The sequence below is a fragment of the Microcaecilia unicolor genome, chromosome 5 (assembly GCF_901765095.1).
Source record: "Microcaecilia unicolor chromosome 5, aMicUni1.1, whole genome shotgun sequence".
Taxonomy (NCBI): domain Eukaryota; kingdom Metazoa; phylum Chordata; class Amphibia; order Gymnophiona; family Siphonopidae; genus Microcaecilia; species Microcaecilia unicolor.
The window spans coordinates 202883460-202909386 of record NC_044035.1 but is presented as its reverse complement, the minus strand read 5'-3'; the positions used below and the strand labels follow the sequence as shown (position 1 = coordinate 202909386).

At 43.6% G+C, this 25927-nt stretch overlaps 1 protein-coding gene across 3 annotated transcripts in view; it reads right to left on the bottom strand.

The window, feature by feature from the left end:
• Positions 1–25927, bottom strand: part of CBFB (core-binding factor subunit beta) — a 289629-nt gene that overhangs the window by 59837 nt on the left and 203865 nt on the right. For all 3 annotated transcript variants that reach the window (XM_030203710.1, XM_030203712.1, XM_030203711.1), the window contains one exon: positions 19202–19297. In XM_030203710.1, coding sequence (XP_030059570.1) covers positions 19202–19297 — 96 coding nt within the window. The remainder of the gene's footprint in view (positions 1–19201; positions 19298–25927) is intronic.

The window sequence follows — 25927 nt, the reverse complement described above, 5'->3', positions numbered from 1 at the left end:
ATCAAATTACAGCACAGAAACAGTACTAGTCACTTTAATGAATAAATTTAAACAAACAATAGCAACTGGCAACAACATCCTTCTCCTACAATTTGACATGTCCAGTGCCCTCGATATGGTCAACCATGGAATATTATTACACATCCTGTAATACTTCGGAGTTGGAGGTAACATTCTTAGATTCCTAACAACAAGATCATACCAAGTAACAACTAAAGCAGAGATATCAATCCCATGGACACTCGAATGCGGTGTTCCCCAAGGATCCCCCCTCTCACCAACCCTCTTTAACCTAATGATGACACCCCTAGCCAAGCTATTAGACAAACAAAAGCTCAACCCATACATATATGCAGATGATGTCACGATTTACATCCCATTCAAACATGACCTAAAGGAAATCACTAACAAAATCAACCAAAGCGTCCAAACCATGCACTCCTGGGCAGACGCATTTCAACTAAAACTTAATGCAGAAAAAACACGCCTTATAATAACCTCACAACACAATACAAACAAATTCACCACCATAACTACTCCCAACTTTTCCCTACCCGTTTCAAACAACTTGAAAATTCTGGGAGTCACCATTGATCGAAACCTCACACTTGAAAGTCACGTGAAGAACACAACTAAGAAAATGTTCCATTCTATGTGGAAACTCAAAAAAGAGTAAAACCTTTCTTCCCAAGGGCCACCTTTCGAAACTTGGTACAATCAATGGTACTAAGTCACCTGGACTACTGCAATGCACTTTACGCCGGCTGTAAAGAACAGACCATCAAAATACTTCAAACAGCCCAAAATACCGCAGCCAGACTCATATGTGGGAAAACAAAATATGAAAGTGCAAAACCCATAAGAAAGAAATTACACTGGCTCCCACTTAAAGAACGTATCACATTCAAGATCTGCACGATTGTTCATAAAATCATCTACGGAGATGCTCCGACCTACATGCTAGACCTTGTGGACCTACCACCCAGAAATGCTAAGAGATCCTCCCGCACCTTTCTCAACCTACACTTCCCCAGCTGTGAAGGACTAAAATACAAACTAACACATGCGACCAACTTTTCTCATACGAGTACGCAGCTATGGAATTCACTCCCAACTGAGAACAATCAATGAATTAACCAACTTCCGCAAATCCCTGAAGACTCACCTCTTTAACAAAGCCTATCACGAGAACCCTTAACTAACTATAACACAACACCTATCCAACTTTATTCAGAATGTATCTTTCTACAACTGCTTGAACAAATCCTCTTGTCTTCATTAACTTCTTTATAACACCAACTGTACTATTTAACCTGGTATGGCGATACCATAACAGGTCTTTGTAAGCCACATTGAGCCTGCAAATAGGTGGAAAAATGTGGGATACAAGTGCAATAAATAAATAAAATAAATAAATAAACCCGCGTTTGATCACTATTACCACTCCCCCCTGTTGGCCCTCCGAAGAAGAGAAAAAACACTCTCCCACCCACTGTTAACGCAGCTTCCGGTGCTCCTCATCAGAGAGCTTTGTCTCCTGCAGACATGCTATGGAGGCCCCCTGGCGCTTAAGGGTGACGAGGATTTCTGAGCGTTTAACGGGAGATGTGATCCCAGCTACGTTCCAGGACACAAAACGCACTGGCGGGGCCACTATCTAGACCAGCCTTTCACTGCATTCATTGCAAATGTTGTCATCTCTCTGTGACCCCCAGCTGCCCAGCCTCAGCCCAGGGTAAATCAGCCGCTCCATAAGCCTCCAAACTTTTCTCCCGTAGCACCCATCCCACTCTTCACTTTCACTCCAAGCCCATCTTGCACTCCACCATGCACATGGCCCACCATCTCCCCCCTCTCTCCCACCCCCCACCACGCCCCCCTACCCTCCCCATCCTTTCCCCCTCCCTCGCTTTCCCCCCCCCCCCCCCACACATAACCCACTTCCCAAAGAAATCAACCACCACTCTATGTGTTATGGTGGTTAGTAGGGGTCTGAGACGCTACTGGAACCCCATCCTCAGCCCAATCTAAGTGTAAACAAATCTGTCACCGATAATCCGGGAGTCGGATCTTGGCAATGTCAATGCCCAGCGTCCAGGCATCCCCCGACCAGGGCGCTGCTGCCAACTGCCAATCTCCCATCCAACACACTCCCATCAGGGTCACGAATCCAAATCTTTGTAGATCATTTCTCACGGTTTTCACCTTGACGCCAATCTGTAATTCCACACGTCCAAATACAGGAACACAAACTTGTGGTTATTCTCTTAACAGTCGCAACATATTCCCAAGCGCGAAGTGGCAGGACACTGCTTATCCGTCCACTACTCAGGTGTTCTGTTGGTTCAGCCACTCTAAGGCAGCCTCCGGCTTTGCGAAGGCCTTCCACATGCCGTTTGCCTGGATCCTCAAAGTTGCTGGGTATTGCAACATAAAGCGGTGTTGTTTGTCCCCTAGCTGAGTGCAGACCGCAGAGAAGGCCCGACGTTGCGCCGCTAATGCCGCCGAATAATCTTGGAAAATGCAGATTAGAGAACCATCGTATTTTGTAGTTTCTCTGCTGTTCTTATATGCTCTCAAAATTGCAGCCTTCTGCAAATAGCTGTGAAATTCTGTGATCACTACCCTTGGGCGCGATTCTATTGCAGCCCTAGGGCCCACCCGGTAAGCCTGCTCCAGGCGAATTGTGCAGCCCTCTCCTGCCTCTGGGAAGGTAGCCAACAGCCAGGTTTCCAAGGTCTGTTTCAACTTAGCATCCGGCAGGGCCTCTGAGGAGCCCCCAAAGCGCAGGTTGTCCCGCCTTGAGCGATTTTCTAAATCCTCTACTTTTTGATAACAGTCTTGTATCAATCGGGACAGCCATTCCAGCTCTCCTGCGTGTTCTTGATGGCCGTCCTCCACCTCCAACACCCTGGTTTCCAGTTCTCCTGTGTGGCACGCCAGCTCTGTTGTCAAGGCCGCAATGCCCGCAATCTGTTCCGACAGTTGTTCAAATTTGTGATCGATGGCCCGTACCACTGCGGCCGTAAGATCTGGTATGAGGGTTTCTGAAGTCTGTTGGGGAGGCGAGGCCGCCGGGGAAACTGCCGCCATGTTGGGTTCAATGAGCTTCTGTTTCTCGTCCTTTTTCGCACCCTTGGTTGCCAGCACCATCGTCGAACGAGTTAAGTATTTGTCCATGCAGTTATGAAGTAGGAAAGGCGAATCAAAGAGTTACAAAGTCCGGGATATCAGTGAAAAGTTCAAAATACGGACGGGGCTCCAAGCAGCTTAGGCAATGCACGTCCGCTGCCGCTCACCGCATCATGTGACCTCCCATTTTAATTCATTTATATACTAGATTTTATTATCATGGTGTTTTTTGATTATCAGCCGAGCATTCGATCATGGTTATAGAACTCAATTATTGTATTATCTCTAATTGCTTAAATCTGTTCTAATTGTTATATAACTGTTTGTTTTGTAGCCCTTGATGCAGCCCAGTTGGGCGAAACACAGCCTGTGTCGGCCTTGTTAATTTTATTTAGATTTTTATTCATTAAATATTGTACTTTTTCACATATGTATCTGCTTTGTCTGTTTTCTATCCACATGTAAAACAGGAAGTTTGCATTTGAGGGTTGGGACACAGCAGAGAAAATGCTCCTGTTTGGCCCAGGCAGCATGTTATCACTGCTGGCAAAGAAGTCAGGTTCAGTAGACTAAGATGAGGACTTACAGGGGTGGTGCTGAGAGAAGATGAAGAGGTGCTGGATCTATGACAGGAGGAAAGAGAAGGGAAGACAGTCAGGCTGCAATCTTTACAGAAAAAAACAAACACTGCTCTGTTTGTGTGCCAGCCCATGACATACCTCCCAGGAGCTAACACCGGTTGAGAACTGCTGACTTAGTGAGACAGGTACCATGCCTACAGAAGGGAAAATTATTTAATTACTTGATAATTTTCTTTTCTTTAGTCCCAAAAGATCAGTCCAGACAAATGGGTTGTGACCATCTACCAGCAGGTGGAGATAGAGAATTCTGAGTTGTGCCTCATAAGCTCCCGTGCTTAGCAACCAAGCCAATATAAGTACATAAGTAATGCCATACTGGGAAAAGACCAAAGGCCCATCAAGCCCAGCATCCTGTCTCCGACAGCGGCCAATCCAAGTCAAGGGCACCTGGCAGCTTCCAAAACGTACAAACATTCTATACATGTTATTCCCGAAATTGTGGATTTTTCCAAGTCCATTTAGTAGCGGTCTATGGACTTGTCCTTTAGGAAACTGTCCAAACCCTTTTTAAACTCTGCCAAGCTAACCGCCTTCACCACGTTCTCCGGCAACGAATTCCGGAGTTTAATTACGTGTTGGGTGAAGAAACATTTTCTATTTGTTTTAAATGTAATACACTGTAGTTTCATCGCATGCCCCCTAGTCCTACTATTTTTGGAAAGCATTAACAGATGCTTCACATCCACCTGTTCCACTCCACTCATTTTATATACCTCTATCATGTCTCCCCTCAGCCATCTCTTCTCCAAGCTAAAAAGTCCTAGCCTCCTTAGTCTTTCTTCATAGGGAAGTCGTCCCATCCCCGCTATCATTTTCGTCGCCCTTCGCTGCACCTTTTCCAATTCCACTATATCTTTCTTGAGATGTGGCGACCAGAATTGGACACAATACTCAAGGTGCGGTCGCACCATGGAATGATACAATGGCATTACAACATCCTCACACCTGTTTTCTATACCTTTCCTAATAATACCCAACATTCTATTCACTTTCCTAGCTGCAGCAGCACACTGAGCAGAAGGTTTCAGTGTATTATCAACGACGACACCCAGATCCCTTTCTTGGTCTGTAACTCTTAACGTGGAACCTTGCATGATGTAGCTATAATTCGGGTTCTTTTTTCCCACATGCATCACCTTACACTTGCTCACATTAAACGTCATCTGCCATTTAGCCACCCGGTCTCCCAGTCTCGTAAGGTCCTTCTGTAATTTTTCCACAATCCTCTCGCGAATTAACGACTATGAATAATATTTGATAATAAAGCAGTGAAGAGAGTGATTTCCAGAGAAAAATCTCTAGCCTCTAAATAGAAAAAACTGTGAAATAAAGTGCAAAATTCATGCCTTAGAAATAACGTAACCAGAAAAATGCAAACACCTGAAATTACATAGAACCTGGAAAAACCAAAACCAACTGAGGAGGGAGGGCAGGCTCAGGACTGATCTTTTAGGACTAAAAGAAAGAAAATTATCAGGTAATTAACTAATATTTCCTTCCATTACATCCCAAAGATTAGTCGAGACAAATAGGATGCACAAAGCAAAGAGGAGAGACTGTGATATCCGTGCAGCGAGAACTGTGACCCTGAAGGAAGCATCTGCTCAAGAAGAGACATCCAAACGGTAATGAAAATATGACCACGACGTTGACTGACATATTTCTGCCAATGAAATGGCCTTAGACTCTGCCAAAGCAGTTGCCAAAGACCTGCTAGAATGAGCCTCGACGTGCATGGGATCAGATATACCCCTCAGAACATAAGCCGAAGAAATAGCCTCCTTAAGCCATCGAGCCACTGTCGCTTTGGAGGTCGGCAAATCCTTCCGGCAGAAAGGACAAAAAGAGGATCAGAACACCTGAAATCACTGGTAGTGGTAAGATAGTGTATAAGGATGCGCTTCACATCCAACAGCTGCAGGGAAGAGTATTCTGTAGAACAGAACTTCCTGGAAAAAGAAAGAAGAAACACAGTCTGATAGACATGAAAAGGAGATACAATCTTCAGCAAAAAGGATGGAATTGTCCATATGGAAACTTCTGAGTCAGAAAAATGGAGAAAGGGATCCCTGCAAGACAGAGCTTGAAGCTCTGAAACTCTCGGTACTGACGAAATGGCAACTAGAAAATACTCTTTAAAGTAATATCTTTGATAGTTGCCGAACAAAGAGGTTCAAAGGGGGCCAACTGAAGAGCCTTAAGAACCACTTGAAGACTCCACTGAGGACAAATATTGTGGAGAGAGGACATGGATGGAGGGGAGAGGACAAAGGAGGAGATGCACATAGATGGAGGGAAGAAAGGAGAAATTCTGGACATGGAAGAAGGGGAGGGAAGATCGAGGAAGTGAGATGAACATGGATGGAGGGGAGAGAGGAGAAATGCTAGACATGGATAAAGGGGGAGAGGAAAAATGCTGGACATGGATGGACAGAGGAAGGAGATGCATACTGATGAGGGAAAGGGAAAAGAGGAGAAAAACTGCACATAGATGGATAAAATAGGCAAAAGCTGGATCCACTCTATACCTCCTCCAGTCAAGTCCGTGGAGGACCCAGCTTTTACCTATGGATGGAGGTTAAGAAATGAAGAAGAAAGGAGGAAAGTAAAGAAATAAATGGAAAGGAAGCCCTGGAAACGGAGCTAAGGGAACAGATAGAGAGCAACAGAATCAGAGACTGGGATCAACATGATCAGAAAACAAAGTCACCAGTCAACAAAGGTAGAAAAAAATCATTTTATTTTCATGTTAGTGTTTGGAAGATGTCCAATTTGAGAATTTATATCTGCTGTCTTATTTTGCACTACTACTACTTAACATTTCTAGAGCGCTACTAGGGTTACGCAGCGCTGTACAATTTAACAAAGAGAGACAGTCCCTGCTCAAAGAGCTTACAATCTAATAGACAAGTGAACGGTCGGTCCGATAGGGGCAGTCAAATTGGGGCAGTCTGGATTCACTGAACGGTAAGGGTTAGGTGCCAAACGCAGCATTGAAGAGGTGGGCTTTAAGCAAAGACTTGAAGACGGGCAGGGAGGGGGCTTGGCGTAAGGGTTCAGGAAGGTTGTTCCAAGCATAGGGTGAGGCGAGGCAGAATGAGCGGAGCCTGGAGTTGGCGGTGGTGGAGAAGGGCACTGAGAGGAGGGATTTATCCTGTGAACGGAGGTTACGGGCGGGAACGTAAGGGGAGATGAGGGTAGAGAGGTAGTGAGGGGCAGCAGACTGAGTGCATTTGTAGGTAAGAAGGAGAAGCTTGAATTGAATGCGGTATCCGATCGGAAGCCAGTGAAGTGACCTGAGGAGAGGGGTGATATGAGTATATCGGTTCTGGCGGAATATGAGACGTGCAGCAGAGTTCTGAACAGACTGAAGGGGGGATAGATGGCTAAGTGGGAGGCCGGTGAGGAGTAAGTTGCAGTAGTCCAGGCGAGAGGTAATGAGAGCGTGTCTTATTTTGCACTGGGTATACTGGAGCTGTAACAGCTTATAGAAACTATTTATAATTAAAAAAAATCACAGTATCACCTATACTGGTATAGTATTTTCAATGATACTGCTTATATTTATTTTATTTGTTACATTTGCATCCCACATTTTCCCACCTATTTGCAGGCTCAATGTGGCTTAAATAGTACCGTAGTGGTGTTCGCCAGTTCCAGCATGAACAAATACAAGTTGTTATTGTGGTATAATAAGGATCTTGGAAGGTAGGTATAATGGGGGATTTTCATGTAAGGTAGGTATAATGGGGGATTTAGGGAGAAAGAGGGAAGTTGGGGTGTGTCCATTCCGATCTTTGGTTTATATACGCCACGACTGGTATAAAGGGTGTGGCTACCATAGGGGCAGAGCAATAAATGGTGACCCCACCCATAATGAGTACCTGTACCTTTTTACCTACAAAAAAAGCACTGGGCATTAGCAAAGTATTCTATAATTAAACCTAGGTACCTAGGTTCCATTACAGAATGGACTCCTACTGCATTGTCTCAGGACACCTAAGTGGAGGCGTTGAGTTATAGAACGTGTATGAAAATCAGTGGTGTTTTTATAGGCTGAAAAATATAAGTATATATTGCCCGAGACCCACCATATTGAGAATGTAGATACTAGCTTTTACCAAGATTAACAAGATCAGGAGATATCAAGTCAAAGAAAGCTACTAATGACCACTAAAGCCAATTAAGGACTAATCGGTATTGGGGCCAATTCTAGTCAATATATTTGTGAGTGACACTGCTGAAGGGTTATGAGGAAAGGTTTGCCTTTTTGCAGAAAACACCAAGATTTGCAACAAAGTGACCTCCCCAGAGAGAGCAATAACATAAGACATGTGAGAAGAGACTGGATTGATATATATACGCTAAAGAGAGAGTGGTGATATGATTACAGACAAATGTAGAGGCAGTAGAACTAGAACAGTGTTTCCCAAGTCCGGTCCTGGAGTACCCCTTGCCAGTCAAGTTTTCAGGATATCCACAATGAATATGCATGAACTTGATTTGAATGCACTGCTTCCATTATATGCAAATCTCTTTCATGAATATTCATTGTGGATATCCTGAAAACCTGACTGGTAAAGTGTACTTCCAGGACCGATCTTGGGAAACACTGAACTAGAGGACATGAATGGAGGTTACAGGGAGGTAGACTTAGAAATAATGTCAGGAAATAGAGAGGGTAGTGGACGCCTGGAATGCTCTTTCAGGAGAGATGGAAGAGTCAAGAACAGTGAGCAAATTCAAAAATGAGTGGGATACACACATAGGATGCCTAAATAGAAAGGGAATTGAAACACAATATGGCTGTTGAGGTGTTATGTTGGGCAAGGGTAGTGGGAACTAAGGCCGGAGATGGACAGACTTCTATGATCTGTGCCCTGCAAATGGCAAAAGACAGGCAACTCCATGTTGCAGATCACTTTTTCATGTGCTATGAGTGAGGGTGCTGTGCATCTTAAGGAAGAGGGGAAGATATCTTTTCTGGTAAGTTGAATACTGCCAGCAATACTTGGGGATGATATGTGGTTATAACTAAGACACAATCATGTTTGGTTGCCTATGGTTGGCATGAAGACTTGACAACCAGTGTTTAAGCATAGGTGACTGGGGCCCATACAGAGTGGTGGGCAGGTTGGATGGACTGTGCAGGTTTTTATCTGCCGTCATCTAAATTGCAGCATGAAATAGATATGAAGTGAGGACCAAAGTCACTGCTTCACATATGCTGGCCAGTGAAGTTGATTTCATTAAAGATACAGTAACTGCTATGGCTATGATTTGATGATGTCCGATTTTACTTACTAGAGCACCACCAGTTGAAACTTACATAACTGGATACAGGATGCCAACAAATTTGTTTCGCTACTGGAATAACAATTTTATTAGAGTCAGAACAAACAGATGAGTTTCTAATCAATTTGGTTCCTTTAAAATAGTAAGCAAGAGAGAACTCTATTGCAGTCTACTGTGTGAAGAAGGAAGTCAAAGTAATCAGGATGAATAGGGATTACGTGTAAACATCTCTAAGATTCAGTGACTACAGCCAATCTCCATTCTTCAAATCTGGAAGCTAGAGTGAAGACCATTCTTCATGAACTTTTCTTTTCCAGAGGATCAAGACACAATCCTTCTGTCTTCTTGGGAATCAGAAAATATTTGGAATAGGATCCCTAGTTCCTTCCCTTGAATCAAAATAAATTCAATTCTGTTTCTTGAAGCATATGGGTATGGCTTTGAGGTGTCTGAGACCAAAGTCAGAGGTTACCTTGAACCAGCGATTGAAGCCCAATTTGATGACGCTGAAAATTCAGGAATCCATTGATCTTTTCCCTTGCTGGGAGAACAATTGTATCCAATCCCTTACAGGTAGGGCAGAATGAAAGGGCTGAGGAGACTTGTGCACGGAAAGGGCTACATATGTTCAGAACCTTTAGGCTTACTTCCAAGCTTAGGGAGAACTATCACAGCATTGTCAAATATCACCCACTTGTACTGCTCAACAGAAAATGTTTTGTAAATCTCCTACTTGGTCACAAAGGATAAAACTAAATGGATATACTAGTATACTACTACTGTCCAAACCCTAACAGTTAAAAAGGAATGACAGAAAATAAAACTGGAACAGTGAAGAATTTCAGCACATTAGAAATGAGATCTCCTGACATGGTCCATAAAGCAGCACTGGTGACATCCACCCCCCCCCCTCAAAAAAAAAAAAAAAACTGCAGCTAAGATAGTTGTGTCAGCTTTGTACATAACACTTAAAATAGAACTCAAGGTGGTGTGAAACCCTTCAAGTATCCCAAAGGAAAGTTAAATGGAAAGAAATCAGATATATTTAGGAGCAAGAAAAGATCACCAATCAATAAAATTGGGGGGGGGGGGGGGGGGGGGGGGGGGGGGGGGAACGACACAGGGATGGAAACGTGTAGTAGGTACATTATTTTGTATGATATACTTCATCACATTCATTTGGTTTTTTATATCCATTTTGCAATTTTTTTAAATATTCATTTTAAATTTTTGATGATTATTTGTATTTTTCCAGTTTATACAGCGATACTAATATTTCCCGACTGTAAAGGAATATTATATAGGTGGGTGTCTTGTTTATTTATCTAATTCCTTTTAGGTATTTATGCTCATGAATAATATTTATGATTCATTAAATCAACTTGATATTGAATCACATTGTTTTTTGACTCATTCATCTGGTATTATAAAAGAACAATATATCATATTAATATGTCATTATTTCGGTTTTTATGTGGGATATCTATATTTCATTGTTTATTATGTGATACTTTATATTTTATAATTTAGTTTTGGTAGCCTTACGTATTATTAAGATTGTTAAAATTTTATATAAAAATTGTATATAAAAATTTCTACATTAATTTATGTATGTTGCTTTTAGAATATATATATATAATTTTTTATTGGTTGTTATTGAGTATATAAATCATCGATTTTTATGGACATTAATACATTTCTATATGTTTTTAATTTTGTATATTTAGACACATTTTGTTTGTGATTATACAAGTTTTTAAATGTTATGTCATTTGTTTTGTAGCCCGACGCAGCCCTGCTGGGTGAAACACGGCCAGTGTCGGGCTAATTCTGTATATTTTTTGTCATATAATAAATTGATATTTCTCTCTTATTTATCTGCTCTTTTGTTTTTCCATTTTGGAGTTTGCAACATCCTGTTGTTTTCTTGGACCCTCCCTATATATGGGAATGGGACTTGATATACAACCTTTTCTGTGTTTTTTGCAACTACATTCAAAGTGGTTCACAAAGTATATACAGGTACATATTTGTACATGGGGCAAAGCAAACATACTTACCTGGACCAGGTATTCTCTGAGGACAGCAGGCTGATGATTCTCACAAGTGGGTTGATGATGTGTGTCGGCCTGGGAACCAGTATAATTAATAGCAAAAAACAAAAAATGACTTTGCTAGAGCCTTTTGGTGCGCATGCCTCATCGCACTGCGCATGCGCGGAGTTGCCTTCCCTCCTGTTGGCGTGATTGCTTTCCTCAGTAAAGTCTAAGAGCAAGAAAAGGAGAAAGAGAAAACAACTCCAAGGGAAGGTGGGTGGGATTGTGAGAAACATCAGCCTGCTGTCCTCGGAGAGTACCTGCTACAGGTAAGTATCTTCGCTTTCTCCGACAACAAGCAGGATCATTCACTCTCACAAATGGGGTATCCCTAGCATCCAGGTCACCAAAACCCACAAACATCAGTCAACTGGGCCTCACAACGGCGAGGACAAAACACAGATTCACCTGAAACTATACAAACTAGCTGAGTGCCGCTTGCAACCAAATAAAACAGGCCTAGGAGGGTGGAGTTGGATTCTAAATCCCAAACAGACTCTGCAACACTGACTGCCCAAACCGACTATTGCGTCAGGTACCCTGCTGAAGGCAGTAATGTGATGTGAATGTGCAGACTGAAGACCACGTTGCAGCTCTGCAAATCTCTTCAGTGGAGGCTGACTTTAAGTGAGCCACCGATGCAGTCATGGCTCTAACATTATAAGTTGTGACATGACCCTCCAGAGTCAGTCCAGCATGGGCATAAGTGAAGGAAATGCAATCTGCTAGCCAACTGGAAATGGTGCGTTTTCCGATGGCAACTCCCCTCCTGTTGGGGTCAAAAGAAACAAATAACTGTCTGAAAGGCTTTGTCCGCTCCACATAAAAGGCCAACGTTCTCTTGCAGTCCAAGGTGTGCAAGCTGCTTTTGCCAGGGTGGGCATGAGGACAGGGAAAAAAAATGCTTGCAAGACAATCGACTGGTTCAGATGGAACTGCACCACCTTCATAAGGAATTTAGGACTTGCGGAGGACTACTTTGTTGTGATAAAACCTAGTATAAGGTGCATCCACTACTAAGGCCTGAAGCTCACTGACCCTATGAGCTGCAGTAGAAGCCACCAAAAAAATGACCTTCCAGGTCAAGTACTTCAGATGGCAGGAATTCAGTGGCTCAAAAGGAGCTTTCATCAGCTGGGTGAGAACGACGTTGAGATCCCATGACACTGGTGGAGGATTGACAGGGGGCTTTGATAAAAGCAAACCTCTCATGAAGCAGACGACTAAAGGCTGTCCAGAGATAGGCTTACCTTCTACAAGCTAAGTGGTGATTGCACTTAAGTGAACCCTTACAGAGTTGGTCTTAAGACCAGACTCTGATAAATGTAAAAGGTATTCAAGCAGGGTCTGTGTAGGACAAGAAAGGGGATCTATGGCCTTTCTGTCACACCGGACGGCAAACCTCCTCCATTTAAAAGAATAATGCCTCTTAGTGGAATCTTTCATGGAAGCCAGGAAGACCCGGGAGACACCCTCTGAAAGCGAATTCTAGGCTCTCAACATGCAGGCCGTGAGAGCCACAGACTGGAGGCTGGATGTAGAAGCGACCCCTCGTTCTGAGGCTGAGAAAACACTCCAATCTCCATAGTTCTTTGGAGGACAATTCCAGAAGGAGAGGGAACCAAATCTGACACAGCCAGTAAGGTGCGATCAGGATCATGCTTCCGTGGTCTTACTTGAGTTTCAACAAAGTCTTTCCCACTAGAGGTATGGGAAGATACGCATACAGAAACCTGTCTCCCAATGAAGAAGGAAGGTATCTGACGTTAGTCTGTCGTGGGCCTGAAGCCTGGAACAGAACTGAAGGACCTTCTGATTGATTTGAGTGACAAAAAGATCCACCAAGGGGGTGCCCCACAATCAGACGATCTTGCGGGCTACGCCCATGTTCAGAGACCATTCGTGAGGCTGTATTACCCTGCTCAATCTGTCGGCCAGGCTGTAGTTTATGCATGCCAGATGAATGGCTTGGTGAAAACATGCCATGGCAGCGTGCCAAAAGCCACATCCAGGCGGCTTCCTGACACAGAGGGCGAGATCCGGTGCTTCTCTGCTTGTTGGTGTAATACATCGCAACCTGTCTGTTTGAACTAAGATAATTTGGTTGGACAGTCAATCTCTGAAAGCCTTTATAACGTTCCAGATTGCTTGAAGCTCCAGTAGATTGATCTGAAGTCCTGTTTCCTGGAGGGACCAAGCTCCTTGAGTGTGATGCCCATCCACATGAGCTCCCCAGCCCAGGAGTGATGCATCCGTCGTCCACACATTTTGTGGCTGAGTAATTTAAAATGGTAGTCCCAAGGTCAGATTGGACCGAATTGTCCACACTGAAGAGAGCATACCAGCTCGGATGACATCTTCCAGACCTCCTGTGGCCTGATACCACTTGGAAGCCAGGGTCCATTGAGCAGACCTCATGTGAAGACATGCCATGGGAGTAACATACACTGTGGAGGCCATGTGGCTCAACAATCTCAACATCTGCCGAGCTGTGACCTGCTGCAATGTCCGAACCTTGGACGCAAGGGTGAGAAGGTTGTTTGAACGCCTCTGGGAGGAAAGCTCGGACATTCTTCATATTGAGCAGGGCTCCTATAAACTCCAATTGTTGGATGGGATTGAGATGGGATTTGGGGTAGGTTATTATGAACCCTAGTAGCTCCAGCATCTGAATAGTCTTTCGCATGGAGTCTCGAGCAACTTCCTCTGATGCCAATTGTCGAGATAAGTAACACATGCAGTCCCAGTCTGCATCGTGACGCTGCAACTACCGCTAGACATTTGATAAATACCCTGGGAGCTGACACGAGGCCAAAAGGCAACACGAGGTACTGAAAATGATGTGTTCCCAGCCAAAATCGAAGATACTTCCTGTGAGCTGGAAATATTGGGATGTGTGTATATGCATCCTTACTGTCCAAAGAGCACAGCCAATCGTTTTTTCTGAATTATGATAAGAAGGGTGCCCAGAGAAACCATCCTGAACTTTTCTAGGACTAGGAATTTCTTCAGGGCCCTTTGGTCTAGCATGGGACGCATCCCTCTGTCTTTTTCCGCACAAGGCATGAAATAGAATCCCTGCCCTTTTTCCCCTGCTGGTACGGGTTCGACCGCATGGGCCTTGAGAAGGGCGGAGAGTTCCTCTGCAAGTACCTGCTTGTGCTGAGAGCTGAAAAATGAGCTATTGGTAGGCAATTTGGAGGTTTGGATATCAAATTGAGGGTGTCTCCTAACCAGACTATTTGAAGAACCCACTGGTCGGAGGATATGAGAGGCCACCTTTGGTAAAAAAAAATTTTAACCTCCCTCCAACTGGCAAGTCGCCTGGCATGGACGCTTTCATGGTGGCTATGCTCTGCTGTAGCCAGTCAAAAGCTCGTCCTTTGTTTTGCTGGGGAATAGCAGGGGCCTTGGGTGCACGCTGTTGATGGGAATGAGCACGCTGGGGTTGAGCCTGAGAAGGCTGGCGAGCCATGGGAGAATACCTACGCCTACAATAGGAAGCACTCCGTGACCCACCAAAGTACCTCCCAGATGAGGAGGCATGTGTTGAAGATGTCTGGCAGGAGAGAGAAGACATAGCATCTGTGTGCTTTTTGATCTGGTCAACCAGTTCAACCACCTTCTCTCAGAAAAGATTATCCCCCCCCCCCCCCCCCGGCAAGGGGCATCTGCCATTCTCTATTGGACCTGGTCCAGGTCATTAACACGCAGCCATGAGAGTCTACACATTGTTCTACCTTGGGCAGAGATTCTGGATGTCACGTCAAAAGTGTCGTAAGTGATCCTGGCCAAAAACTTGCCACACACCTTCTGCTGCTTGATCAGCTGGCAAAAAGGCTCGGCCTGCTCCAGAGGAAGCATGTCGACCAAGTCAGACAGCATTCTCATGGAGTTCCGCAAGTGAATGCTCATGAATACGGGTGATGAGTATAGCTTCCTGATATATCTTTCTCCCAAGCAAGGTCCTAGCTTGTCTACCTGGGTGAGCCGAGGAATAGTCCCTAGTATTCTTCGCTCTCTTGAGAGTGGCATCCACCACGTTGCTAACCCAGGTTCCCAGTGGATCCGAAACTGGGTATCTATTTTCTTGGGGACCACAGGGACAGACAGATTGGATGCCCAGTTCCTCATGAGGACTGCCCTGAGTACCTCATGCAGAGGAACCATCAGTGCCTCCTTAAGTGGAGAGGTGTAGTCCAGGATCTCGAGCATCTTAGCCCTGGGCTCATCCTCCACCTACAGGAAATGGAATGGCATCTGCCATTTCTCGTACAAAGGCTGCAAAGGAGAGACTCTCTGGTGGAGAGAGTCTCTTCTCAGGTGGAGGGGAAGAGATCACATAGGACTCATCTGAGAAGTACTTGAGATCCTCTTCTGATTCCCACGAGCGTTCCTCCTCAGGGATGTCTGAGAATGGGTCCATCTTGACATCGAGGACCCCTGGACTCAAGAAGTTGGTTCCTGCCTTGACTCTGGTGAAGCTTCCTCCACCAACGTTGTAGGAGCCAGCCTGGGTGACAATTGACACCTGAGCAACAAGCACCCCAATACCAATGTAGATCGATGCAGTAAGCCCTCCAAAAGCTCTGGGAGCAAAACCTGGATACGCTCGACAGCCGCCATCTGTAAAGGCTGTGGGGCCAGTTGGAGATCAGATTGCAGGTGCTTGGGGCGAGGGAGAAGAATCTCGGCTTCTGGGAGACGGTTACATCGGCACCTCTTGAATGGAGGGAGAGCGATTCTCCTGGCGTTGACGCTTCTTGGGAACCAGATCCCTCGGCGCCCCGGAGCTCCCAGTATCATGTGTCGAAGGAGATCGAGGTTGGTGCTTCTTGGCCTTCGCCCGATGCACCTCACCAAAGCTTCTCAGTGCTGACAAGGATGATGTTGAATCCTCCCGTCACCTTGGGGTCGGGTCCGAAAGAAGCTGGTCCTAGGGGACCTGCACAGCAGGAGGCCTCGAGACATGTGGAGACCCACTTGACGCCTTACTGCTCCCAGTGTCTCTGGGCCTCACAGCAGCCATCCCTACCTCGACTCCCGATGCCGCTGCCTCCCTTGACACCGACAACCTCGATGCCGAAGGACTGGACCGAGCTCCAAAAAGTTTCTCTCTCTGAGCTTCTTGGGAAATTTGCATCCTTTTCTTCATACAAACGACACAATTTGCCGGGCTATGGTCGGGCCCAAGACACTGAATACACCAGGAATGTGTATCGGTACCCGAGATAGTCCAGGTGCACCGAGTATGTCTGAAGCTACTGGGAGTCTTCAATGACATGGAAGGCAAAACGGCTTCGGCAAAATTAAAAGTTTGTCCCAAAAAATAAAAGCCCAAAAATGGGAAGCCCGACTGAGCAGACCTAAGTGCGGCCCGTGGCAAAAATAAAGAAAACATATATGCGGGACAAAAAAGAAAACTATAAAGGGTTTTTTTTTAAACAATAGAGGAGGTAAGAACACGAAAAAATTTGCAAAAAAAGGCACAAAAAGGCTCTTTCCTGGGGCAAGAAAGGAGCAATGAGTGGCAAAAAGTCTGCAGCTCCTCACGCAGAAAAAAAACAACTGAAGAGTGCAGTCATATGACAGGCGGGAAGGCATTTCATGCATATGCGGTGCAGCATGTGCACCATTAAGGCTCTAGCAAAGACATTTTTGTTTTTGCTATTAATTATTCCGGTTCCCGGGCTGATGCAGATCAACCACCCACTTGTGAGAATCAATTAGCCTGCTTTGTCCTCAAAGAATGGAGGGTTAAGTGACTTGCCCAGTCACAAGGAGCTGCAGTGGGAATCAAACCCAGTTTCCCAGGATCAAGTTTGCAGGGTGGTATCCAACTATTTTCTAGCTGAATGAACTCACATTTCCCTTTCCTCTCATCTGTATCTGTTGTAGCCATTGACAAATGTATGTTGTTTTATCCTCTACCTCTCTTCATGTATAAAGTACTTATATTGTAAAACAACTTTTGATAAAACGTATATTGAAAAAAGATCTAAGTCTGAGAAAATACACACACTTAGAACTACAACTTCCAGGTCAAAATTACAAAGTAGTTCTTAAATCATTTAAAATTTTTGCTTTCATATTTGAGAAAAGAGCAAAGGGCAACACAGCTGTCGATTAAAGGGTCATTTTGTTTTCGCACCTGCACAACTTAACTGACTAAAGATTAAGTTAAAGGGAAAATTAGGTTCTTACCATGGTAATTTTCTTTCTTTTAGTCATAGCAGATGAATCCATTACGAATGGTTGTGTCCACCTACCAGCAGGGGGAGATAGAGAACCCTGAAAACCATAGTGCAACTAGGACGGCTAGCTCCATCTGCCTCTCAGTATTTTGAAGCTTCCAAAGCAGTGTTAAACTGCAAAGTAGCATAACATGAACTTTCCTCACAGCGAACGAACGCCCCAGAACAGGAGCAATAAGACAAAGGATGGACGAACTCAACCTCCTGTAGTAGAACAGAAATCCTGAAGACTGTTTTCCAACTTCTCCCAATGAGGGAACATGTCTGCAGGAAAAAATGAACACAAAACAGAGTCAATCAGGGAGAGATCATGGATTCATCTGCTGTGACTAAAGGAAAGAAAATTACCAAGGTAAGAACCTAATTTTCCCTTCCTTGTCATCAGCAGCAGATGAATCAATTACGAATGGGATGTATCAAAACAATCCCTAGATAGGGCGTGAACAAGCCACACCACGCGCAAGCACTTGTGCTCCAAAAAGCGCGTCCCTCCTGGCAGCCACATCCAGCCTGTAATGATGGGCAAAAGAGAGCTTAGAAGCCCAAGTAGCTGCACTACATATCTCTTGAAGACAGCCCAAGAGGAAGAAATCGCTCTTGTGGAATGTGCCTTAAAGGCATCAGGCGGAGGCTGGCCAGATAGCAGATATGCAGAAAAAATGGCTTCCTTAAGCCAACGGGCTATAGTGGCTTTAGACGCTGGAGACCCTCTGCGAGGACCTGACAACAATACAAAAAGGTGATCAGAGGTCCTGAAAGCATTTGACATGCGCAGATACTGCAACAGAGCCCTGCGCACATCCAGAAGGTGCAACTGCCCAAAAGATTCCGGAAACTCCTCCCTAGTTAAGGAGGGCAGATAAATAGGCTGGTTTAGGTGAAACACTGAAACCACCTTAGGCAGGAAGGAAGGCACAGTACGTACCGTTACTCTGAGAATTGCAGAAATGGGTTCCGGTCCCGTGGGTTCCAGTCCAGTGCGCACCCGTCCAATGCGTTCCAGTCCTGTGTATTCCAGTGCAGAACTCCAGTCCGGGGTTCCAGTCCAGCCTTGTCTCATCTCTGCTTTGAAGGTGACCTTGCCTGCCACTGCCGCTCTACGGTTGTGGTCCAAGGGCTCACAAACCCAGTGCTTCCAGGGAAGAAGCCTGACAGAAAGGCAGGGAAAGGGCGAACCTATATGCCTGCATCCACACAGGGGGAAGGGTAAGGTAGGGTAGGGAAATGGCGAAACTATGTGCCTTTAAAGTGGGCTCCACTTAGCCACAACACCCCTGCTACAACTGGCAAAAGCACAGGAGCCACCCCAGGCAGAATCTTCAAGGAGCTGAACAAGCTGCGTCCAACCCTGCTGGGAGATAGAGAAATACTGAGAGGCAGATGGAGCTAGCCGTCCTACAGGCACTATGGATTCATCTGCTGCTGATGACAAGGAAGTTAAAGGAATTGAGTATCCTAATGGTCAGAGCAGCAGGCCAAGAACCAGGGGAGTTTAGTTCCTCTCCTTATGATCTTGGGTATGTCACTTAACCCTCCATTGCCTCAGGTACAAACTCAGATTCTGAGTCCTCCAATGACAGAAAATACCTACTGTACCCTGAATGAACATGTCAATAGCTTTCAGGCATCTAATAAATTAGATAAATTTTAAAAAATAAAAAAATAAAGTTAAGTAGGACGTAGACACATCCAGCTCCTGAGTAGTGAAAACAAGCTTGTATTTAGTTAACAATTTTAGTAAGAAACAGACCAGTTTCAGGCAGGACAGTCATAAAATGCTCACCTCCATTTCCTCACGATGAGACCTGTCTCTGTCCTCAAATTCACGGTTCCTTCGCCGAGCCTCTTCAAATGCTTGCTGTGCCAATGCATCCTCCTGCTATTGGTTCACAAGAGGGAAAAAAATGCAGATTAATTAACAGTAAAATTTGAAGTCCAAATTGTTAGAATCCAAATTTGGAAGTTTTTTTTTTTTTTAATTAAATTATCAATATACCAACCTTTAAAGAATAAATAACTTGGACAGTCAAATACTTTTATCCTTTTGATTCTGCGATTTATAAAAAAGAAATTATTACTTGACCTCTAAATCTGCAGCTCAACAGAATGTCTTTCCTTATAATTCACATATAAGGCCTTATTAAACATTTTTACCATGGGCATAGGTTTGTGAGTAAGGCCAACTCCTCCACTCCGACATCATATAAAGCAATTCTAATTATTCTCAAACTTTCGGAGGCACCTAACAAGGGGGGCGCTGCCCGCCTTAAAGAAACAAAAGACAAATGCCAAGGCTGAAAAAGAGATATTTAACTAACGGTAACACATTTACACAGGAACTTCAAAAAAATGACGCTCCCGAGGCTGAAGCAGTAAAAATGGATGCTAGTAGTGCTGTTCATTTGTCTGTACTGTCAGCATTTTCAGAGGAAATGTCAAATATGTTTTCTTGATACTGTATATGCATGTGATCAAAAGGGTTTTTGTATGAATTGTAAAGAAATACCCTTAGGCTACAGAAACGTGAGTTCTGAGATTGCCAGTTTGGTGAGCAGAGTTAAATAGGCTCTCAAAGCTGAATGAAATGGATTATGTCGGTTCCAGATGCAGTAGAAGAACTTAGTGAATAGAAGACAGTGACAAACCTTAATCACATTTTTTCCCACAGCCAAGCCTACTAGAGGTTGCAAATTAACATCTGACTGCAGTTATGTATGTGGTGAAATCTGCAATAGCTCAAGGCATACAGAAGAACAATCCTCCATAATCAGCAGTACAAAACAAAAACAGAAGAGGCAACAGATAGGGACAATACACCAAGGTGTAATATTCTTCTTTATTAAGGGCCCCTTTTACTGAACCATAAGTACAAGTACGTAAGTGTTGCCATATTGGGACAGACTGAAGGTCTAGACTGAAGCCTAGTTTCCTGTTCCAACATTGACCAATCCAGGTTACAAGTACCTGGCAAGATCCCAAACAGTAAAATAGATTTTCTGCTGCTTAGCCTAGAAATAAGCAGTGGATTTTCTTGAGTCCATCTTAATAATGCTTTATGGACTTTTCTTTTAGGAAGTTATCCAAACCTTTTTTAAACCCTGCTAACTGCTTTTACCACATTCTCTGGCAATGTATTCCAGAGTTTAATTACACGTTGAGTGAAGAAATATATCCTCTGATTTGTTTTAAATTGACTACTTAGTAGCTTCATTGCGTGCCCCCTAGTATATTTGATTCCTAGTGATTACCGGCATGGCAAATGTGACACAGCCCATCTATTTGAATGGGCTTTGTTGCATTCACCATGCAGGAATCGCTAGCACAGTTTAGTAAAAGGGGCCCTAAATGTCTTCAACTGACTTGACATGGGCCATGTTTCAGCCTATCAGCCTGCATCAGGAGCTTAAAAACTGAAAAACTTAAGAACTACAAACACAGTGACCTATATAAACAATTATACAAAATAACAATTAAAAACATAAGTAACACCTCGGATTAGCAAGTTAAAAAAAATCATAATACAATTTTAAAAATGTATATACCCATATATAAATATACATATATGTGCTGAATAGGGAGGATACCTTATAATGAATTAATGAAAACAAGTGACAGATATGACTGTTTTAAAATACTTTACAACACTATTTAAAACATATTAAAAGGAGGGGAGTGACAGTATATCATCAATATAAAATAACAAAAAATATAGTTGACCCTAATCACAAATCTTGAGCAAAAAAGGTGACGATATAATGAGAAACGCAAACTCTCCATGACTAAAACAAACATTTCTGATTAAAAAAAATTATTTAAAAAATAATATACCTCTCTGTTGGTCATGTTCGGAGGAAATTGGCTCTTTATCTCATTTGCTATTCTATTGTAAATATATATGGCACAAACCTGCACTAATTCTAAATCTGGCTAAGGATTCTCCCATCACCTACAAAATGGTGATCTTACAACTCTTCAAATCCTGAATTGTCAATACCAGAGTAGCACTATAAACTTTTTAACATTATGATCTCTCTGGCTACTCATGTGCAACTGGAAAGACAATTCTAAACTCAATGTTACTGCATGGTAGAGTTACCTTTCTGTGATAAAGAAATATGAAATAGCCATAGCCACACAATTTCACTGTGCTCGCTGTCTCAAAAACATGGGTTCCTCTAGATTCTTTTTGTAGAAATTCCTTAATCTGAGCACTTATATTGTACTCGGTGTACCTCAATAGCAATACACTGCATTATGTTATGTAAGTTAGTTTCAAAAAGAAGCATCTTTGTCTTTGTTGTGTTGTTGCTTCTGTATAATATTAATTGAAAGCATTCAATAAAATATTGTCGGAAAAAATTCATCATATAGTTTTTTTTTAATAGTTTATAGTTTATTACACTTACTATACTGCTAGGCTTAAAAAAATAAGATCACAGCGGTTTACAATCCAATAAAACAATATAGAAAAGAACTCCAATAATAGATAAGACAGATCCACTCAGACAAGATCACAAACACTCAACCAGAACTCAACTAAAAAAATAAAAGAAGGAAAAGAATAACAGCATATTATCAATGCAATGTGAAACAAAGTATATAAAGAATCCATCCTTATGGGAAAAAAAAGCTTATCTATATAATCTATAAAGATGAATATTAACATACCTGAAGATCAAACTTCAAAAATCATGAATAAGGATGCCCAGAAACCAACACCAACAAATCACACTACTACATCTTATAATAAAAAATTGCCAAAAACAAAAGTACACATAGCCTTTGAACCCACATATTAGCAAGAATACACCAGTGTCAGAATAAGCCATTGTCAAAATGATTATATAAAAACGGTAATGCAAAAGCAATTGCAGTGTAGTGCAAAACAGTGATCTAATTAAAAGGACGATACCTCGTGAACATAAACAAACTACGATCAGATTCGATATAATATTGAAATATGAGGAAATCTTATAAAGTGAAGATACTAACCTGTAGCAGGTATTCTCCGAAGACAGCAGGCTAATTATTCTCATAATTGGGTCGGCGATCTGCGCCGGCCTGGAAACAAGCATTTCATATAGCAAAAAGATTGCTAGAGCCTTCTGAGCGCGCCGCGCATGTATTGAGCATCTTCCTGCCCGCCACGCTCCTCAGTTCAGTGAAGAGTTAAATAAGAGAGAGAGATGGCGGAGACAACTCCAAGGGGAAGTGGGCGGGTATGTGAGAATAATCAGCCTGCTGTCCTCAGGAGAATACCTACATAGTAGATGATGGCAGAGAAAGACATGTACAGTCCATCCAGTCTGCCCAACAAGATAAACTCATATGTGCTACTTTATATGTATACCTGACCTTGATTTGTATCTGCCATTTTCAGGGCACAGACCATAGAAGTCTGCCCAGCACTAGCCCCACCTCCCAACCACCGGTGCTGTCACCCAATCTCTGCTAAGCTTCTGAGGATCCATTTCTTGTGAACAGAATTACTTTATGTTTATCCCACGCATTTTTAAATTCCATTACCGTTTTCATCTCCACCACCTCTCGCGGGAGGGCATTTCTCCGTGAAAAAATACTTCCTGACATATTTCTTGAGTCTGCCCCCTTCAACCTCATTTCATGTCCTCTAGTTCTACCGCCTTCCCATCTCCAGAAAAGGTTTGTTTGCGGATTAGTACGTTTGTTTCATATCATTCCTGTTTCTCCTTTCCTCTGAGTCTCTCCTCATACTTCTTGTAACGCAAATTCCATACCATTTTTGTAGCTTTTCTTTGCACCAGTTCAATTTTTTTTACATCCATAGCAAGATACGGCCTCCAAAACGGAACACAATACTCCAGGTGGGGCCTCACCAATGACTTATACAGGGGTATCAACACCTCCTTTCTTCTGCTGGTCACACCTCTCTCTACACTGCCTAGCAACCTTCTGGCAACAGCCACCGCCTTGTCACACTGTTTCGTCACCTTCAGATACTATCACCACAAGATCCCTCTCCCTGTGTACATATCAGACTCTCACCACATTTCTTTGCATTAAATTTTAATTGCCAAACATGAGACCATTCTGCAGATCCTTTTTCATGTTTTCCACTCCCTCCAGGGGTCCACTCTGTTAGAAATCTTGGTGTCATCCGCAAAAAGGCAAACTTTACTTTCTAACCCTTCGGCAATATCACTCACAAATATATTTAACAGAATCGGCCCCAGCACTGATCCCTGAGGCACTCCACTACTCACCTTTCCCTCATTCGAGTGAATTCCATTAACTACCACCCTCTGGCGTCTGTCCGCCAACCAGTTCCTAATCCAGTTCACCACTTCGGGTCCTATCTTCAGCCTGTCTAGTTTATTCAAAGCCTCCTGTGGGAAACCGTGTCAAACGTTTTGCTAAAATCTAAGTAGATTACATCTATAGCACGTTCCTGATTCAATTATCTCATCACCCAGTAAAAGAATTCAATTGCACGATTTACCTTTGGTAAAACCATGTTGTCTCGGATCTTGGAACTTATTGGCTTCCAGGAAATTCACTATCCTTTCCTTCAGCATTGCTGCCACTACTTTTCCAATAACCGAAGTGAGGCTTATCGGCCTATAGTTTCCAGCTTCTTCCTATCACCAATTTTGTGAAGAGGGACCACATCCACTCTTCTCCAATCCCATGGAACCTCTCCCGTCTCCAAGGATTTATTAAACAAATCTTAAAAGAACCCGCCAGAACCTCTCTGAGCTCCCTCAATATCCTGGGGTGGATCCCGTCTGGTCCCATGGTTTTGTCCACCTTTAGATTTTCAAGTTGTTCACACACACTCGCTTCTGTGAACAGTGCTATATCTGCTCCATTCTCATTTGTACTTTTGCCAGTCAATCATGGTCCTTCTTCAGGATTTTCTTCAGTGAAAACAGTACAAAAATATTTGTTTAGCAAATTTGCTTTTTCATCATCATTATCCACATAGCGGTTCGCAGCATCGTTCAGTCTCACAATTCCATTTTTAGTCTTCCTCCTTTCACTAATATACCTGAAGAAATTTTTGTCACCCATCCTTACATTTCTAGCCATTTGTTCTTGCGCTTTCGCCAAAAGTATCTCTCTCTTGGCTTCTTTCAGTGTCATCTGGTATTCCTCTGTGTTCCTCTTCTTGAGTTTTTCTCTATTTCATGAACGCCAAGTCTCTAGCCTTTATTTTCCTGCTACAGGTAATTATCTTCGCTTTCTCCGAGGACAAGCAGGCTAAAACATTCTCACAATTGGGGTATCCCTAGCATCTAGGCTCATCTAAAACAACACATGTTGTCCAACTGGAACTCACAATGGCGAGGACATAACATAGATTAACCTGAAACTATATACAACTAGCTGAGAGTGCAGCCTGGAACAGAACAAAAAGGGCCTGGGGGGTGGGATGGGGGGGTGGAGTTGAATTCTAAACTCCAAACAGATTGTGCAGCACCGACTGCCCAAACCGACAGTCGCATCGGGTATCCTGCTCAAGGCAGTAATGTGATGTGAATGTGTGGTAAGACCATGTCGCAGCTTTGCAGATCTCTTCAGTGGAGGCTAAGTAAACCACAGACACAGTCATGGCTCTGACATTATGAGCCGTGACATGGCCCTCCAAAATCATCCCGGCCTGGGTATAAGCGAATGAAATGCAATCTGCTAGCAAACTGGAGATCGTACATTTTCCGATGGCGACTCCATTTCTGTTGGGATCAACAGAAACAAACAACTGGATGGACTGTCTGAAGGGCTTCGTCTGCTCTATGTAAAAGGCCAGTGCTTTCTTGCAGTCCAAGGTGTGCAAGCTGTTTTCGCCAGGGTGGGCATGAGGATAGGGGAAAAAAAATGTTGGCAAAACAATCGACTGGTTCAGATGGAACTCAGGGTGCATGCGGAGGACTACTCTGTTGTGTGCATCCACTACTAGGGCCTGAAACTCACAGACCCTACGAGCTGAAGTAACAGCCACCATGAAAATGACCTTCCAGGTCAAGTACTTCAGATGGTGGGAATTCAGTGCGTGAAAGGAGATTTCATCGGCTGGGTGAGAACGAAGTTGAGAACCCATGACACTGATGGAGGTTGACAGGGGGCTTTGACAAAAGCAAATCTCTCATGAAGCGAACAACTAAAGGCTGTCCAGATAGGCTTACCTTCTACAAGTTGATAAGCACGAATTGCACTAAGGTGAACCTTTAAGGAATGTAGTAGGTAATCAAGCAGGATCTGTGTAGGACAAGAAAGAGGATCTACAGTCTTGCTGTCACACCAGACCACAAACCTTTTCCATTTGAAAGAGTAACACCTCTTGGTGGACTCTTTCCTGGAAGCAAGCAAAACCCGGAAGACACCCTCTGAAAGATCAAGGAAGCAAATTCTAGGCTCTCAACATGCAGGCCATGACAGACACTGGAGATTGGGATGTAGAAGCGACCCCTCGTTCTCTCTGAGGGTCGGGAAACACTCCAATCTCCACGGTTCTTCGGAGGACAATTCCAGA